The sequence below is a fragment of the Diabrotica undecimpunctata genome, chromosome 3, assembly GCF_040954645.1.
Source record: "Diabrotica undecimpunctata isolate CICGRU chromosome 3, icDiaUnde3, whole genome shotgun sequence".
Lineage (NCBI taxonomy): Eukaryota > Metazoa > Arthropoda > Insecta > Coleoptera > Chrysomelidae > Diabrotica > Diabrotica undecimpunctata.
This window is the reverse complement of record NC_092805.1, coordinates 130,309,688-130,328,338: the sequence shown is the minus strand read 5'-3', so window position 1 is coordinate 130,328,338 and position 18,651 is coordinate 130,309,688. Positions and strand designations below refer to the sequence as shown.

The 18,651-nt window shown below is 33.8% G+C and overlaps 1 protein-coding gene across 3 annotated transcripts in view; it reads right to left on the bottom strand.

The window, feature by feature from the left end:
* Positions 1-18,651, bottom strand: part of LOC140437409 (cholesterol transporter ABCA5-like) — a 150,315-nt gene that overhangs the window by 46,667 nt on the left and 84,997 nt on the right. For all 3 annotated transcript variants that reach the window (XM_072526920.1, XM_072526923.1, XM_072526924.1), the window contains exons 5-10: positions 17,796-18,009; positions 12,025-12,251; positions 8,673-8,859; positions 5,174-5,317; positions 3,191-3,341; positions 3,006-3,082 (exon numbers count right to left, since the gene is read on the bottom strand). In XM_072526920.1, coding sequence (XP_072383021.1) covers positions 3,006-3,082; positions 3,191-3,341; positions 5,174-5,317; positions 8,673-8,859; positions 12,025-12,251; positions 17,796-18,009 — 1,000 coding nt within the window. The remainder of the gene's footprint in view (positions 1-3,005; positions 3,083-3,190; positions 3,342-5,173; positions 5,318-8,672; positions 8,860-12,024; positions 12,252-17,795; positions 18,010-18,651) is intronic.

Below are 18,651 nucleotides of genomic sequence, written 5' to 3'. Positions count from 1 at the left end.
TTTCGGACCTTTCGTCCTTCGGTACGGTGTGGATGGCGGAAGTGGCAATCCCTTGATTTTAGGGATTGTATAAAATCACTTACCAACCCGTCTAGCCAGCGTGGTGCTTTAAGGCTAAAAAATCTCCTAACAGGAATATGGCGATATCTAAAACAAAAGGAATGGGTCCCCAGGTGAATAGACCATACCCAAATCGCTAAAAACCACACGATTGAACATCGCAACTCTAAATATAAGGTCCTTAAGTAAAATGAAAAAGTCTACGAACTCGAAGAAGACATCAAGGACTTAAAATGGGACATAATAGGTCTAGCAGAGGTAAAAAGAAAAGGGGAAGAGTGCATAACACTAGAGTCCGGTAACGTTCTATATTACAAAGGGTGAGAAAAACAAAGCCTAGATGGCGTAGGATTTTTAATTTCCAAGAAATAGGCACATAGCAATTCGTAGGAATATCTGAAAGAATTGCAATGATTAGGCTAAATGTAAACGTAAACGAGAACATCTCCCTAAAAATTATTTAAGTATACGCTCCAGCCGCAGTACATCCCGATGAAGAGATAGACGAATTTTATGAGAAAATTGCAGAAACTAGCACGAATTATCACAACACGTATACGATGATAATAGGAGAGGTCAACGCTAAGATCGGACAACGACTGGAAAAAATTGAAAACTATATAGGACAATTCGGCTCTGAAGTTAGAAATGAGATAGGAGAAACCTTGGTTAACTTCCTACAAGCCCACAAATACTATGAACACATTCTATAAGATAAAACATCCAAGAAAGTGGACATGGCTATCCCCAGACGGAAAAACTCGGAACGAAATATATACTGTGTAACAAAACAGATATACAGGACGTAACAGTAATAAATACGGCGTCAGTAAGTAGCGATTACCGAATGGTTAGAGCCAAATTAGAGATAAAACATAATAAAAATAGAAATAAATTTAGAAAAACTTGGAATATAGACACAGATAAACTAAAATCTAATACAGAACAATATAAAAGCAAGTTAAAACCCGCGAAAGTATTAAATCTAGATACACTTACCTTAAATGAAATCAATGAAGTCGTAACAAACGATCTATTAAATGCAAGCTCAGAAGTGGCAACCGCTAACAGAAAACGAAAATCCAAAATAAGTGTAGAATCACAAAACATGCTGAAACAAAGAAAAGATCTTCTGAAGCAAAACAAAAGAGACACTGCAGAATTTAAGGAACTTAATCGAGAAATAAGCAAACAGATAAAAGAGGACATTAGAAAACATCAAGAAGGCTGTATTGAACAAGTCATAGAGAAAAACCGAAGTCTCAAATGCACCAAACCAAAACTAGGAAAGAAAAACATAATAACCATTAAAAATAAACAAGGACAACTAGAAAAAAGTAAATCTGATATAGCAAACTCAATTGAAAATTTCTATGCCGATCTGTATCGTTCCAGAAACGATCCCCTAACTCCTCAAAGCAGAATTTGAGAAGGCAGATAAGAAATGTCAACTCAGAAGTGATGCCCAAAATAAGCCACAAAGAAATAGAAAGAGCAGTAAAAGAAATAAAAAGGAATAAAGTTCCTGGAAGCGATAGAATCCTAGCAGAAATGCTGAAGGAAGGCGAAGAAGAAGCCATCACATATCTAAACATACTATTTAATAAATGTCAATTCGAAGGCAACATACCCGAACAATGGAAACTAAAACAATACTAATACACGAAAAGGGAAACGATAGATTCTGGGTATCTCACTCAAAGACCATAAAACCAATGAAGACATTCGTAATAGAACAAAAGTAAAAGATGCTGTCGAACAGGCAGGTAAACTGAAATGGAAATGGGCTGGATATAACGAACGTCTTAACGATGGCCAATGGAATAAAGAAATCGGGAATTGGCGGCCATATGAAGCTTTGAGATGTGGGTTTTTCGAAGGATGCTGAAGATCTCTTGGACAGAACACGTGACCAACAACGAGGTGCTTAGAAGACTGGGTACTGAGAGAGAATTCCTAAATATAGTTAAAAACAAAAAAAAGAGTTATCTAGGACATATTTACAGAGGAGAAAATACAACTTCCTACGACTTATAATGGAAGGGAAAGTGGAAGGAAGAAGAGGTCCAGGAAAATGCTCCTGGTTGAAGAATGTAAGAGACTGGACAGGCTGGACACACATTCGATACTAAGAACAGCTCAAGATAGAGAACAATTTTCTGTAGTTATAGCCAAACCTTCAGTAATGGAGAAGTTAAGATTCAGTAATACACCAGTTCACACAATTCCTGAATTAAAGGGTAAAGTTCAGGAAATTTGGAATAACTTTCAACCAAATTACTGCCAAACATAAGTAGGCGATGCCTACTAGGCCAAAGAGAATTGATGCCTTTTAAATCATAAGGGTGACTCCACACATTGGTAACGCTGACTAAATATTTGGTCCAATTAATTTGCGCCAGACATTACTTTTTCGTATCCGTTTAATTTATAATAGTTAAATAAATTCTAATTAAGAAAAACAAAATTGTGTTGTGTATTGGTTTTGGTCCAATTCATATACCTCTGGGCTCGTACTTGGTGAAAATTAGAACTTCTGTGCATTTTGTTAACATAGCCAAAACGACCAGAAGATGAGTTCTTGTAAAATAACATTGATTTGCGTATTAGCTTCACTTGTTTGTTCAGTTGATGATGTATTAGATAACAAAAATTCTCATAATGACAGTGATTAAATCGGTAGTTCTTTTTCTTCCTATTCTCTTACCTTTTTAGACAAAAGCTGGTAATCATCATTTATGTGTGCCGATTTAGTATAAGTAAGCAAGTATAATTGATCAAATAATTCAATAAAAGTAACGGTTAGTGCTATTTATACCCTTTTTAGGGACACAAGAGGATCTACTAGCAGTATTATAAATGTCTTGCTTTGTATAATGTACATGTATAATTTCCAACGATCAAGTTATTAAATGTAAAGTATATACACCTGCACTTATATTTACCTTTTGAAGAGTCTTTTTAGGAAACCAAAATGATAGTTTAAAACAAAATAATGGAGGACGTTTTATACCATATTCACCTGAAATAAAAAATCAACATTAAATGAATGCGTTTCAAAAATACATTATTTCTTACGTTAATGATAAACAACTGTGTATTAAATAAATATTATAGACTAGGTACTTACTAGGTATAACACTGTCTAAATAATATGCTAATAAACCATAAACTACAATATCGACTGCCATCATTATTAGACTACCTCCAAAAGGAACACCGCGACCTGACCAAATATTACTTATATTTACTCCTTCTCCAGATAAATCCATAACGATAGCCTACAAAAAAATAAAGAATAAAATATCTACATTTATTAAAATCCGTAAACTAATTTTCGAAACCAAATTCAGATTTATGCTTTAATCTGTGCCTTCTAAGAATTGCAAGGCAAAACAGACGTTGATAAAGATGTTAATAGAGACATGAGGAATCTAAAAATTGCAGTCCATGTCTCCTCAACTAAGCAAAAATCCTCAGCGAGTTTGGTTTCTAGTACTCGTACAGAGTATATCGGAATAAAAGTAAAAAGACAGTTAAGATTTCATTTCACGTACAGTGCATCTGTGTATCCGTTTATACGTATTTCACTCTAATAATGATCATCAGAGACAACTATTCACAGTCGCTCTGAAAGTGAAATGAAAATAAATCTTTTCTGTCATAGGAAGCAACTCTAACATGGCTTCGAATAGACGCAAATAGCGACATCTGATATTAGAATCCGTAAACTAATTTTCGAAACCAAATTCAGATACTATTAATATCAGATGTCGCTATTTGTGTCTATACAAAGCCATGTTAGAGTTGCTTCCTAAGACAGAAAAGATTTATTTTCACTTTCAGAGTGACTGTGAATAGTTGTCTCTGATGATCCCTATTAGGGTAAAATACGTATACGAGGATACACAGACGTACTGTACGTGAAATAAAATCTTAACTGTCTTTTTACTTTTATCTACATTTAGTACCTAAAAATACAGAACATGCAAAGCGTCAGATATTTAGAGGTATTGTGTAAAAAAGATGCCGTACTGATATTATGTAAAAGCAAAAATTAGCAATATCGTATCAATCAGCTACGATGAACCGAGATTATGTTCATAGCAAAGGGCAACATAGTGTAATCAATATAAATAAAATAAAACAACGAAAAAGTTTAATGTGTCCTGTATTCCTTTCATAACGAATAAATGTTAAAAAAAACGTAATTTATAAATAATAGGAAATAAACATATAACTTATAATAACAATATATAATGGGCTTCCGTAAGGAAGCGTCCTGTCTCCAATACTTTATAACATGCATAGCCACGACTAATTCTAAACGCAAAATTCAAGAAGCTTCCTGGAAGTAAATAAGGAGACAATTTGTCGGTGTTAAGAACCTCAGCTCTAGTTTTATATTGCTCTACAGCAGAATATGGTTGCCGGGTCTAGCAAAAATCTGCACACGCTAAATCAGTAGATACAGCATTAAACGAGACCTGCAGAATGATTACGGGATGCTTAAGATCAACTCCAATAGCTTCAATATTTCGCCTGTATAGCCCCTCCGCGCATTAAACGTACTACTGGAGTCAAAATTGAAAGAAATAACATGGATACTAATAAGGTTCACCCATAGGGCCCCAACCACCAAGAAGGAGACTAAAATCGAGAAAGACTTTTCTACATAGCTCTATTCCATTAGACACCCAGTCAAGCACAGCCAGAATAGATATGTGGAAGGATAAACTGCGCTACCTACCACAATGCAGTCATCACACACTGGCCTTACCACCTGGTGGTGGAGATATGTACTGAAAGGTATGGAAGAGCTTAAATATACTCTATAAATATACTCTAAATAATCTGGCTAGATAGAACTACTTCGGTGACCTGCCCAGCTTATCCGAGTGCGGCAAATCAGAAACCAACTAACATTTATACAAATGTCCACAAAGTATGGCAATCTGTAAATTAGAAGATACCAACTTGCGAAGGAAAATCTGACAGTTTCGGTTAGATAAAGTTTAATATGTTTAAATTCTTAATAATAATAGAAATTAAAGCGGATACAAGCGCATACTTTCTCTGTACAATACTATAAATAAAAGTAGTTTATACTTACATTGTCGATAGCAAGGGCAAATCCCGATGGACTTATTAGAGACATAAACCATAAAGCGATTGGGTTTGAATCTTTCAAAAACACTTGTACAAAATAAAACATGCTCATTATTATTACTACAAAATTGCTCAATATTCCGGCAGTCTAAAACAAAAAAATACATTTGAAAATATACAGTGTCTATCAACCAAATGGAATGATCTACATTACAAATAAAGAGGGTGTGTCTAAAAAGCTCCCGGATATGTCCATTCACATTTTTAGTTGCGCATTTTTTTCAATAAAAACTTTTTGTACAGGATGTATCATGTAACAGTGGTCGATCCCAACTTTTTATTTTAAATACAATATCCTGTATACTAAACAAATTTTTGGATAAATCAGAATATTCGAAATCTATTTAATATACAATGTTTTATACCTATCTTCAATTGTTTCCGAAATATTAAATATTTTTAGATTTAAAATTAACATTAAAAAAAATTATTACTTTTTAATTCGGTTCAAGACACCTTAGGATTCGATAATGGAAAAGTAAGTACAGACTATTACAGCATTCCTCTTTACTGGTATGAAATAAAGAGAAAAGTATAAATGGTTTTCTTTAATTTAATTTAAAACGTCTAACCTGCCAAATTTTTGCCCGACTGCATGACAGTAGTTCTGTGTTCACAATTGAAGTTTGTCAGTGTCGTGTATAGTCGTTTGAATTCCATTAACTGCAGAGTAAAACAATGGTTCATTTAACCGAAATGCACAATGGACAAAAAGAAGTTACCTATTTATTTCATGACAAATTTTAGAAAATTTGCTGCTTAAAGAAAAACAGTTCGAGGAGCTTGTACATGTAAGACAGATAAACAAACAACTGCCAATGCAATAAGCGATGATCCCAAATTGGATATAATACAGTAGTTTTAGAAAAAATCATATAATTCTAGTCGGAAAGCAACCAAATGTTGCATAAGATTTTCATCGATTATTCTAACACTAAAAGAAAAGAAAATGCATGTGTAGGGTACCCATTCAGGACCTCATTGAAGACGATTTTGATGTGAGAATTTATTTTTATGAGCCAATGATGGAATGTTCTACTTAAAGAAAATATTTCATTGAAGACGATTTTGATGTGAGAATTTATTATCATGAGCCAATGATGGGAATGTTCTACTTAAAGAAAATGTTGTCGAACAAAGATTTAAAAATATTAAGATAAACCGCAGTCAATCTTCTTCAACTAATTTTAACATTTTCTTTATTTGCTATTAAAGTATGAATACATAGTTTACAACGTGTGTCATACATCTTGCTTCTCTAGTTATCTATTAAAGAACTCTAACAGATTTGGAAGCAGAATGTGTCCGATATCTTTGTATTGTAATTCTCAAAAATGAAAACTATATCCAACATATTTGACTAAAAAGACACGCGCCAGCTTCAACAGGACCTACGTAAAGAACAATTTTTGTTGTTTCTGGTAATAAAGATAAATTAAATTTAAGTACCATACTAAGGCAGAAATCCAAACAGACTCTTTACATAAAAATTACCCTGGACTGCTGAAAAGGAGCACAATATACAGGAAATATTCTTCAAGTGCTATCTCCATTAATGAAAGTGTAGCCCGGTCCATTGTCGGATGTTTCTCATCTAGAATAACTTTTTTTGCAATGACGCGTTTTCTTTTTAATTTACCCTGTATAATCAAATTGAACATCTAGTATTTTTTTTTAACAACAGATGCAATTTTCATTATAAGGGAGTTGAGGAAAAAACAAACAAACGCTTATATGGTATTAATTGATCTTGAGCAAGCGCTCCTCGAGAGATTCTGTGATGGGCGCTCAATAAGAAAGGAATTTCTAGTGAACACGTAAAAATTGTGCGAGACATTTGCGAGGTATGGGTAATAACTAGTATTAGGACAGGTGTGGGAGAGACTGATAACTTTGATGTGAAAGAAGGATTGCACCAGGGCTCGGTGCTTACTCTATATTTCTCATTAGCGTTGGATCAGGTAACATCGCAAGTACAGGGCAACATTCACTTGAGCTTAATGTATATTGATGATTAGTGTTGGAAATTAGTCAGGAAATACTGAAAGGGATTTAGATCAAAAAGTGGAACAGTGGAGACAAGCTAATGAGGAAAAAAGTTTAAAACTTAGTAGGACAAAAACGAGTATTTTGTAATGTTCATTTAAAAGTTACTACAAATAAAATAATAACTTTAGACGGTGAAATGATTGTGAAAAGTAATAGTTTTAAGCACCTAGGATCGGTATTACAGACTTAGGAAAATAGATTGAGATGGATGCATAGAATTAGGGTGGGATGGGTGAAGTAAAATGAATCGAGTGATGTGATGTGCGATAAAAACGTTTCTATGAAACTGGAGGGAAAATTCTATAAAACTGCCTTATGACCAGCTATGATGTATTTAACTGAATGTCGGCCGTTAAAAAGAAAGAGGAACAACGAATGCATGTGACAGAAATGACAATGCTTAGATGGATGAGTGGAAGCACAAATTAAAAATATTAGGGGAAGTCTAGTGGTGGCACCAATTAATGCCAAAATCAGAGAGCATAGGTTAAGATATTTTGAACATGTTCAATGTCTACGTGGTTTGACGTTTGACCCAACGTCTTCAACCCAATATGAAGAATTGGTGATGTGAAAGTTGGAAAGAGTAGAAGAGGTAGACCAAAGAAGACCTGGGAGAGGCTCTAAGGTAGGGCATGTTGGTAAAGGGGATTGATATTGATATGACACAAGATAGAAACTTATGGAGAAATATAATTTAAAAAAATGACGAGTATTTTTTGTTCGTCAGCAGATGTCGACCGTAACACTATATTCTGCTTTTATTCATCAATAAAAGTTATCTTTCTTGAATTATTTATTGTAGACCTTCTTACTCCACATTTTTGCTGTCTAAGTATATTACAATGAACGTCCATGTATTGACTCCCTAAACCAATATTGACTATAACCTCTTATAAGGTTTAATTTTCTTTGTAGATTGAAATGTGAATCAAAATGAATATACTTCATTCAATAAAATTATCACTGACATTTATCTTTCAAGATCAACCTTGTTTAACATCCACAACAGTTTAAATGAGGTACCTATTATAGCAGCTTTCCATTTATCGTTAGAGACAACGGAATAATTTAATTATTCTTGATTGCTATCATTTCGGTGGCTTTTTTTTTAAATTGCATTCTGAATAGTACTTACGAATAGCATAGAAGCATATTGGCATCTGCTTATGTAATGCTGTTTTCGACTTGGTCGTTAGTTCATACCTAGCGTCTTGTTTCCAGCACAGTTTTTTACTATTGTTAAATCTTTATTGATAGGAAAGACAACACTAATGTTGCATATTTAATAAATTTTGATAATGTTTAGATCACTGTTTAAGGTCGTTCCACTTTTCAAATAAAATTATTAAGTACAATAGAGATATTAAAATCAACAACATATAGTTACTTACCCTCGATTTATCGAAAAATGGCGTTATCATAAATCCAAACATGATAATCGAAAAACAGTAGAGTACAATCAAAATAAATATCAGTAGAAAATTTGTATGTATAAATACTTTTAGACTATATAAAAGCACTACACAGACGACTGACAAAAATAGTACAAAAACTCCGTATATTATAAACCATGATAACCTAAAACAATAAAATTTTATTAAATAAATTACTAGAAAAATGTCTCCAAATACATCAAGTCGTATAAAACAAATTACGAATTGATTTATTTATTGAAAAAAAATTACATATGTAATACACACATAATAAATATAGGTAATTGATTTTCTTATTGTTTTTTCTTTGATTATCGAAGAGATCAAATTAACTTTTCTAACAACGTCAATAATAGTCAAGTGAGACGCGTTTAATCGGATTCTAGTTACAGTATAACCAAATTGTGTTTACCCAAGCTAGCTCATTGAATTTTTTTGTTTATCAATACATATATTAAGTTTTCAATTAAAGTTAGTTAATTTTAGTTTTATTGTTAAACAATTTTTAATTACTGTATTAGTGACATTGCCTATGCGAAGTTAAGTAAAGTTCGCGAAATAGGCTTTAGATCTAGATAAATATAAAACAGCACATCACAGGACGTTTTAAATCACACTCTTGAGTTTAATTTAGAATATCCTATCAAGTGCTATCACTCTTTCACTCCCGATAAAGCCAATAAACATTGGCGAAATATGGAGTTGACGAGATAATAGATCGTTTTTGACCGAAAATCGTGATATCCCACTTACTAGTCTATATATATATATATATATATATATATATATATATATATATATATATATATATATATGAAAGTAAAAGATTGCATTTCATTTCAATCGGAAACCCCACCATTGCTCTACACGTGTTTCGAGTTATTCAACTCATCATCAGGAGCAATTTACTATCAGAGAGGTCTCTGGACTTCTTGTTCCTTCGTATATATATATATATATATATATATATATATATATATATATATATATATATATATATATATATATATATATATATATATATATATAAATGTGCACTCGTAAGTGAATGGGATGTTTTCGGTCAATTTGGAGATAAAAAAAGACAAGGGTTGTGCTACTTTATCTATTTATTGAAGACGTTTCGGCTATTGTTCAATAAGCATCATCAGTTCATCTAAAAGAGTGTTATTAGCGATACATCTAATATGAAAAAACAATTAAGTAAATGATCTTACCTTTAAAAGATCTGTAGCATTAAAATGTTATTATTACAAAGAAACCTCAAAAAAATGAATATACTAAATATATCAGCAAAAACACAGAAACACAGAACGCCGAAAGATTCCCAATTTAACTAATTTGTTTTAAATTTCACTTTTGAAAACATTGATTGATTAAATCTTTTAAAAAATATAATTGTCAATTTTGAATTGTTATATTAACAACGGCACGGCTAGGGTTCTTGACTGTTATGATCATATCATGAAAATGAAGTATTTGAAAGCTCGACTGTCAGAAATGACAATCAGCTGGTGAGATTGAAGGAAAAGTTTTATAGATGTCAACATAAATGTTATGATATAATAAAAGAAGTTGAAGAAGAAACCGATAATTAAAAGTAGAATACGGAAGAATCAATTTATTATTATTAGTGCATGGTAAATTTGGCTTAAGTTGCTGATATCAGTTCTCTTATTTAATGCATTAGGTTGTTTCAAAATATGACACATCTCCATAAATTGTCTCTTATTAAGGTTACGTTCTCTACAGAGAATTCTAACATCATCAAAATTCACAGTATGTTTGGTGTTGATTGCATGTTCTGCAAGGGCACAAGTATGTTTAGAAAGTTTAATGTCACTACGATGTGAAGTAAGGCGTCCTTTAAGGGAACGGCCAGTCTGACCAATATAACATGCATCACATTCAGAACAGGGTATGTGATAGACTACATTCACTTGTTCCAAAAAGGAAAGAGGTGTTTTAATTTTAGACAACAAGTTCCTGGCAGTCTTAGCATTATTGATAGCAATCTTAACCGGGATATTGTTCTGTTTGTACAATTTAATAAGCTTTTCAGTAACATATGGGAAATAGGGTAGTGAAGAGTAATGGGTGGTGGAAGTTGCAATGTTAGGAGAAAGTAGAGTATATTATATCACATCTGGCGTTCTGTATTTCTGTGTTTTTGCTGATATATTTAGTATATTAATTTTTTGATGTTTCTTTGCAATAATAACATTTTAATGCTACAGATCTTTTAAAGGTAAGATCATTTACTTAATTGTTTTTTCATATTAGATGTATCGCTAATGACACTCTTTTAGATGAATTGATGATGCTTTTTGAACAATAGGCGAAACGTCTTCAATAAATAGATAAAGTAGCACAACTCTTGTCTTTTTTATCTCCAAATTGACCGAAAACATCCCATTCACTTACGAGTGCACATTTTTTTATATTAAATTAAACGGTCATATACCTTAAAGATATATATATATATAAATATATATATATATATATATATATATATATATATATATATATATATATATATATATATATATAAATTCGAATTCCACCATTGTTCTACACGTGTTTCGAGTTATTCGCTTTATATCGCATAAACTATAAAACTCTTTCTCTCTCTGGGTCTCCGTGAGGGCCTCTGCGGTCCCCAACCTTTGACGGAGTCGGAGCTGTTCATCGCTTATTTTGGGTTTCAATAGCCTGGTTCACAGGCTATTTTGACTGAAGTTGTCTGTTTCTAATACAGATTTTTAATAAAAGTGATTTCTCAATGGTCTAACCTTTGCCTAGTGAGCAGGTCAATGAGTTTGGTGTGTTTTACTCGGTTAAACGCCTTTTCATAATCTATAAAACTCTCTCTCTCTCTCTGGGTCTCCCTGAGGGTCTCTCCGGTCCCCAACCTTTGACGGAACCGGAACTGTTCATCGCTTAAGGTTTGTTCGCATTTTATGTATATTCATTTGATCAATAACTTTTAAGTTCATTCTAAGAGCATGGCTCATTAGACTGATTAATCTAAAATGGTAGCATTTATTGGCCTTATTCTTTTTGGGTATTGGAATAAATATTGATTCCAACCAGTCTTGCGGAAGGGTTGCTGTTTCATATACTTTGTTAACTAGTTGATGTAGTATATTTAGACTTTCTTAGTCCAAGAGTTTTACTTAAATTAATACAAATTGCAAAATAAATTGTTTATTTAATGTTTTTGTTTGAAAATCGGCGGTTATACTATCGATATAATTGAATAAAATACAGTCCGACGCTTAAAGCAAAGTTTGAATAGAAGTATACATACCAAAAAACTGAATCTTTCAATCCCATTATCTTCATCCCTTCTTTGATTTTCTTTTCCTTCTCACCTACTATGAGGATCAAAAGGTAAGCTATGAATTGGGATAAAGCCATTACCATGTAAATAGGAATGATTATGCGGATGAGAAACATCCAGTTACCGGTATGCGCTGGCTTAGGAAACATTTCTAACAGTAATTGAGGCACTTTAAGGTCTGCGTTTGTGTCGATCTAAAAAAATTTATTAAAATAACATTGTGTCTATTGCATAATCAAATCTGGTATATAAATACAAACTCAAATACACTGGTATAATTCAAATTACTGAATACACTTTTATTGAGTATAATTTATAGCAAACGTGTAATTATAACTGACCAATAAAACACGAAACACTAAAAAATTTCATTTAAAAGCTGGACTTAACGTTTGCTGTAGATAAGTTAATAGGAGCAAACGAAAGGTACACTAATGCTATACAATTCTCGAAAGTTACAACAAAAATCACCTTAGTACAATCTTTAAAATCTCTAATATGAATACAACCTATCTATCTCCACATGCCATACTTTATCTAGCCGGTAGGAACTACTTTATGGCCCTCATAGAACTACGTTATGGAATTAGCGCCTCTGTCCAGACGAGCTCCTAGCTTCCACTACTCTCCACCTCTATGAAACCAGGTTTTAACCCCAATATTATCCTGTCTACACTTCAAATTCATTTCCCTTCATCCACGACAACTCGTAGATCCGCTGGACAAACGTGGCGATTAAATGTCACCCCTCATGAAAACGAATGGTAGAAGAAGGCTTCGAGTGACTTACAATCTACCAACACTCAACCAACACAGCGGAATGTATCTGCCTTTCGAATCATCCTGATTGGACCATGAAATATAAATATTAATAATACTACATCTAAAACAATACCAACAATATGGAAATATTCGAAAACCATATGGTGATGAAACTATTTTCTTGAAAACTGTCAAATCCACAGTAAGAAACCCAAAAGACAAAATGGCTCAATAAAAGAAGTTTATAGATCCTGTGGCTGTGATAAAAAATACGTGGGACAGACCAACCGACGAATATCAACTTGACACACGGTCTTAGTATAAGAAACAGCACAACATGCAACTAAGTCGAGGAATGGATGAAAATGCATGGCCTAGAGCTGGCTACGGGTAACACCGAGGCTATAGTTCTCAAGGGACCAAGTAAAAGGGACGGGATAACATTGGAATGTGGAGGAAAGAGAGTGGTTCTAAAGAAATACGTGAGGTATTTAGGGGTGACTCTGAGTCTAAACGGAAAGTGGGGGAGCACGTAAAGGCGGTGACTTTAAGAGCTACGGTGTGATTCGCCGCGTTGGGGGGTATCATGCCCCACATCGAAGGGCCCAAAACTGAGAGTAGGAGGGCCCTTTATTCTGTTGTACAATTGGTCGTCATCTACGCTGCGTCTGTCTGGAGTACTGCAATTTTAACAAAGGCGTACAGAAAGCAGCTTAACCGAACAGATAGAAAGAGTCTATTAAGGGTGGCGTGTGCATACAGAATTACCGAGGCGTTGGGAGTTATCACCGGGTGTATCACCGGGCACGTGTTGGTGAAGGAAAGAGGAAGAATATACGAAAAAAGAAATGAAGATATAGCAACAGAACGTTTAAACAAAGAAGAAAGGGAGAGGTCCATAATGGTGTGGCAAGAAGAATTAGACGAGATGAGAAGGGTGGCGCAGTGGACGAAGTCGCTGATTCCTAACCTGAGAAGATGTGGAATATCGGACACTGTTTCACACACTCTATTTGTATGCGATAGATGGATAGGTGAGAGGAGCCTGCTTGAGAGAGAGCTTGGAACTAGAATGCAATTACTCACGGAACTGATGGAGGAGTTGCGTAGCTCATCAAATCGGTGGAGAGCAGTTCAGAGATATGTGAGGAGAACGTTGGAGACAAAGGAACAAGAAGAAAGGCGATCCGAAGGGAGGCAGGGTGCCCAGGACCAAGCAAGAAGATAAGACAGAATAAAAAGGGGCGAGATTGAACATGAACAGGGAGGAACTGAGGGATAGAAGAATTTAGTCTTTGTAAGAAGTGCTAGAATGCGTGAGAATTGTACGTGAATGAGAAATCGGATGAATGCCGTGCCGATGTTGCGTCTCATCAGGGCATTGACGGCGATAATATCCGACCAACCCCTGCGGGCGATCATCGTGGCCACGCTGGAGGAATCCTGCTTAACCGAGACTGAAAGGTGGTTCTGCCCACCTTCTAGGACCGATGTATGTTTCGAACATTTGGACCACTCCCACTCATAAAAGACGAAAAAAAAAGTATAAGAAACAAGAACACTAACGACTTAACAGCAAACAAAAAATAAAACCGACAACTACTGTTCGCTACTTATTGTCTAGCGATTTAAATTTTGACGGATGGATTCATTGAACTCCATGCATAGACAAAACGACACAAGTATTTACATTCGGAAATATTCCGTTGGTAAATCAAGTTCAATGAAGCCTACCGTCAAATTTAATTCACTAGACAATAAATAATGAACAATAGTGCTTGTTTTCTTTTTATTTTCGATAGGTCGTTTGTTTTATGTTAAGTAATCTTGTAGTTTATATAACAACTAAAAAATCTACAAATGTGTTTGTATATTTTAAAACATTATATTTTTGTAGCTGAACTGATGATGCTTTAAAAAAAAAGTATAGGTCGTACTTCTTGCAATGATAATTTAAAAGAAACAAAAGATCTGTGGTTTTTGGCGCATACTGTACTGCATTGTCGTCCATCTGATTCGTTCAAAGCACATACTTCAAACTGCTAAATGTAATAACAATTTTTATCTATTTTAAGTACATTTTAGTTTTAAACTCATTGCCTATGCATTGTTTTCGACAAAACTTAGTACCTACTTAATACAAATAGGACCATATATTTATATCTTAATAGTATACGTTGACTTTCCACGTAAAATATAGTATTATAACCCTCATAAAAAGGTATAAAATAGTAACCATAATATTTAGGAAATGCGTTTACCGGACATGTTATTAATGCAGAGGGCTGCAATTTGGACCATTTCCAATACCGTAAAACTATAAATAATAAAATTTGTTGGCAACATTTTTATATATATATATATATATATATATATATATATATATATATATATATATATAACAAGATGTAAACCATTAAATAAACTGAGATGACATAAATGCTATAAAATGAGATTGAGATGATATAAATATGCCCTAAATTGAGAATAAGATTTATTCGTCACCATTAAAATTTAAACAATGTTTTGTTATTAAAATTGTATCCATTAACCCTAGAAGGACCAAGGGTGGGGAAAAAGTATCCACAACATTGCATTACATACGATTTTCTAAATACCTTTGTTCCTAAAAATCTCAAATAATTAGTAGTTGTCGGCATACTACTGCGCCATTAGATGCCATAATTAGCATTTTTATAATTTAATTCATTTCCTCTTACATTTATAAAAACTTTAAGGTGGACTATAAATAACCCCCCTTGGTCCATTATGTAACTGACAGTTATCTAAACTGCTCGGTAGTTTACGGCTGACAACGTCGTAAATACCAGTAAACAGATACGTTGAAATTATATTTTGCAGTATTTGAACTGCCTCTGCCGTGTTAATGTGAGTCCACATATGCTCCGACTACAGTCTCGAACGCAAGATAAAGATTGCTCCAGACAACAGACTGAAATGACTGGAAATTCGATAGAAGATTCACAAGCTAGTCTAGACATGAATTCACGGTGTATATCTTCGCGCTCACGTTTCTATTGATGCGAAGGCATCTGTAGAGCACCCAGGGGGGGTCTGCCCTGGGTGCATGCCCTGGGGACATATAAAGTAAAAAATATATAAAGAATAGTAGGAAAATGTAAATGACAAAAGTAGACAGAACGAGTCTGTTGCGAGTAGCATGCGCCTACAGGACTGTATCTGCGGCGGCCTTGTGGACTATCACGGGTTGTGTCCCTCTGCATGTGTTAGCAGTAGAAAAGAGACATCTCTATGAGAGAAGAGAGCATTTGACAACAGCAAAAAAAAATAAGAAAGGGAAAGATCAACGGAAAGATGGCAAGAAGAGTGGAACAACCAGGAAAATGTTGATCAAGATGCTGATCCCGAGCCTAAGGGACTGGGTAGATTGTCTGTTTTAGGGCGTATCTTCATAGGTTCAGAAAGACAGATACAGATAAACGCCTATACTGTTGTTACACAATGCTGGAGTGTAATAGATGTACAGTGGAGAGAAACAGAATGTATAAAGAAATAGGTATGAACCCTGTGACTGTAAGAGAGATGATCATGAAGATGACGGGAAGTACGGAGGGATGGAATAGTGTTCACAATTACATCTGAGCAGTCATTAAAAAGAAAGAAGAAGAAGAGAAATACCAACTGGGCCAATTACAGAGATAAGATCTAATTACTATTTTAATGGGAATAAGCCGCAATTGAAGGTTAAAATAAGTTTATTGACGTTTGAATCTTTGATCTTGCACTGATAACTTGTTTATACTCCAAAAATTAATAGAAAAAAGAATAGCGGTTGATACCGAAGTACATCTAGCCTTCATCGACCTAGAAAAGGCGTATGCTACAGTTCCAAGACTTAAATTGTGGCAAGCTTTACAACAACTCGACATTAGTCCATACCTTTTAGGAATAATCACAGAAGTATACAGGGATAACATACACTACTTACCTAAAAATCGAAAATAAACTATCAGAGCCAATAAAAGTAACTAAAGACTAAAACAAGAATGCAATATGTCACCCTTACTGTTTAATTTATATATTGAGGCAGCCCTCCAAAATTGAAAAAAACACTGCCAGGAAATGGAATCCACATAGGAAATGACGTACTGTTCTTCCTGAACTTTGCGGATGACCAAGTCGTCCTAGCTCAAGATTCTTATGATCTAGAATTTAAGATAAAGCGTCTATACAGAGAATATGTAAAATGGGGGTTACAAGTCAGCATGAAGAAAACAGAATATTTAGTTATCAATTCAGATGCAAGGTTTGAAGTGTTGATAGACGAGGACGTGGAAATCAAACAAGTGGAAAAATTTAAATATTTAGGTGTACTCATTGATAAGAACGGCTTAAGAGAAACCGAATTTAAACACCGAATTAATCAGGTACGTAAAATTGTAGGATGTCTGAACTCCTTATGGTGGGATCGCAAATGAAATGAATTTCCAAAATGAACAAAAAAACAATAGGGCGAACCATGGTTGAATCAGTTATTTGTTATGGCTCTGAAGCTGACCTGGAGAGAAGATTCTTGGCAGTTGAAATGGATTATTTGAGAAGAAGTGCTAGAACATCACGGCAGGAAAGGAAGACCAATGAATCTATAAGAAATAACAGGAATATCTGAGCATTAATAAAGGAATTTCTGAACACGACCTCTAAGATAATGGATCATTATTTTACACCAATCATGAAAGATTACACATATTTAAGTATGTGTTGTGTTGTAATCCTGTATACCCTTATACTTCACAATATTTATGTCAGATACAATCTTGTTGACATTGTTGTTGCCTTGAAAAATGAAAAAAAAAATGAAATTAAGTTTGATGTCATGAATGTCGCATAATACAATTCGTTTAGATTATGTACCAATAAATAATATCAACTCAAAATTAGATTTTTACCTATTAGGAATTGTAAAATCGAAAAATGTTTGTTGTTTTACTTACTTTTATCCTTGTGTAATCAATAAGTGCCTGAAGGGCTAAAAATCCCGAGAAATAATACTGATTCACAGGACAACTATCGCCACCCTCCATTGCTGGTATAACTCTAGCATAACTGTACCATTTGTTGTTAGTATCTCGACACGCTAACGGAGAACTGTACAATATTGAAGTTGGTGGTGTTCCAATTATGGAAGGATTTGTTCGGATCTCATATCTAAAAAAATTACAAATGAATACATATATGAATATATATATATATATATATATATATATATATATATATATATATATATATATATATATATATAGATTTCTTTTTAATATTTAATGTAATCAGTATTTCAGTAATTAATTATCGCAGGTAATGTTGATGTCATTTGTTTCTGTGAAATAAAAAAAAATCTCTGTGAGATAATACAGACTAAATTTTATTCATGGTTTTTAAAAGAATTCGACCAATCCGAGCGTAAAGTGATCTCTGCGCATCAAGACACTTTTCAGATTAATAAGTAGTACGTATGGCTTTCCTGGTATCGATCGTTTCAACTACGGCTGTAAATGATCTTTTTACAACGTTGCAAACATTAAGAAATGTAAGTCAAATGGCAAAAAACTGCTGCAAGAAATTCGTGAAATTACCATAAGTGAGAGTACTGTAAGATGAAGACTTAAAGAAGCGGGTCTCAAGTCATATATATGTTCCAATAAAAGCTTCCAGATTTTTGAGACACCATCATGTAGCACGACAGAATTTGGTCGAGAACATCAAAATTGGAATGGTAACCAGTAGGGTGAAATTATCTTCACGGACGAGAGCCGTTTCTGTGTAAATCCTATCGACAGTAGGAAAAGATTA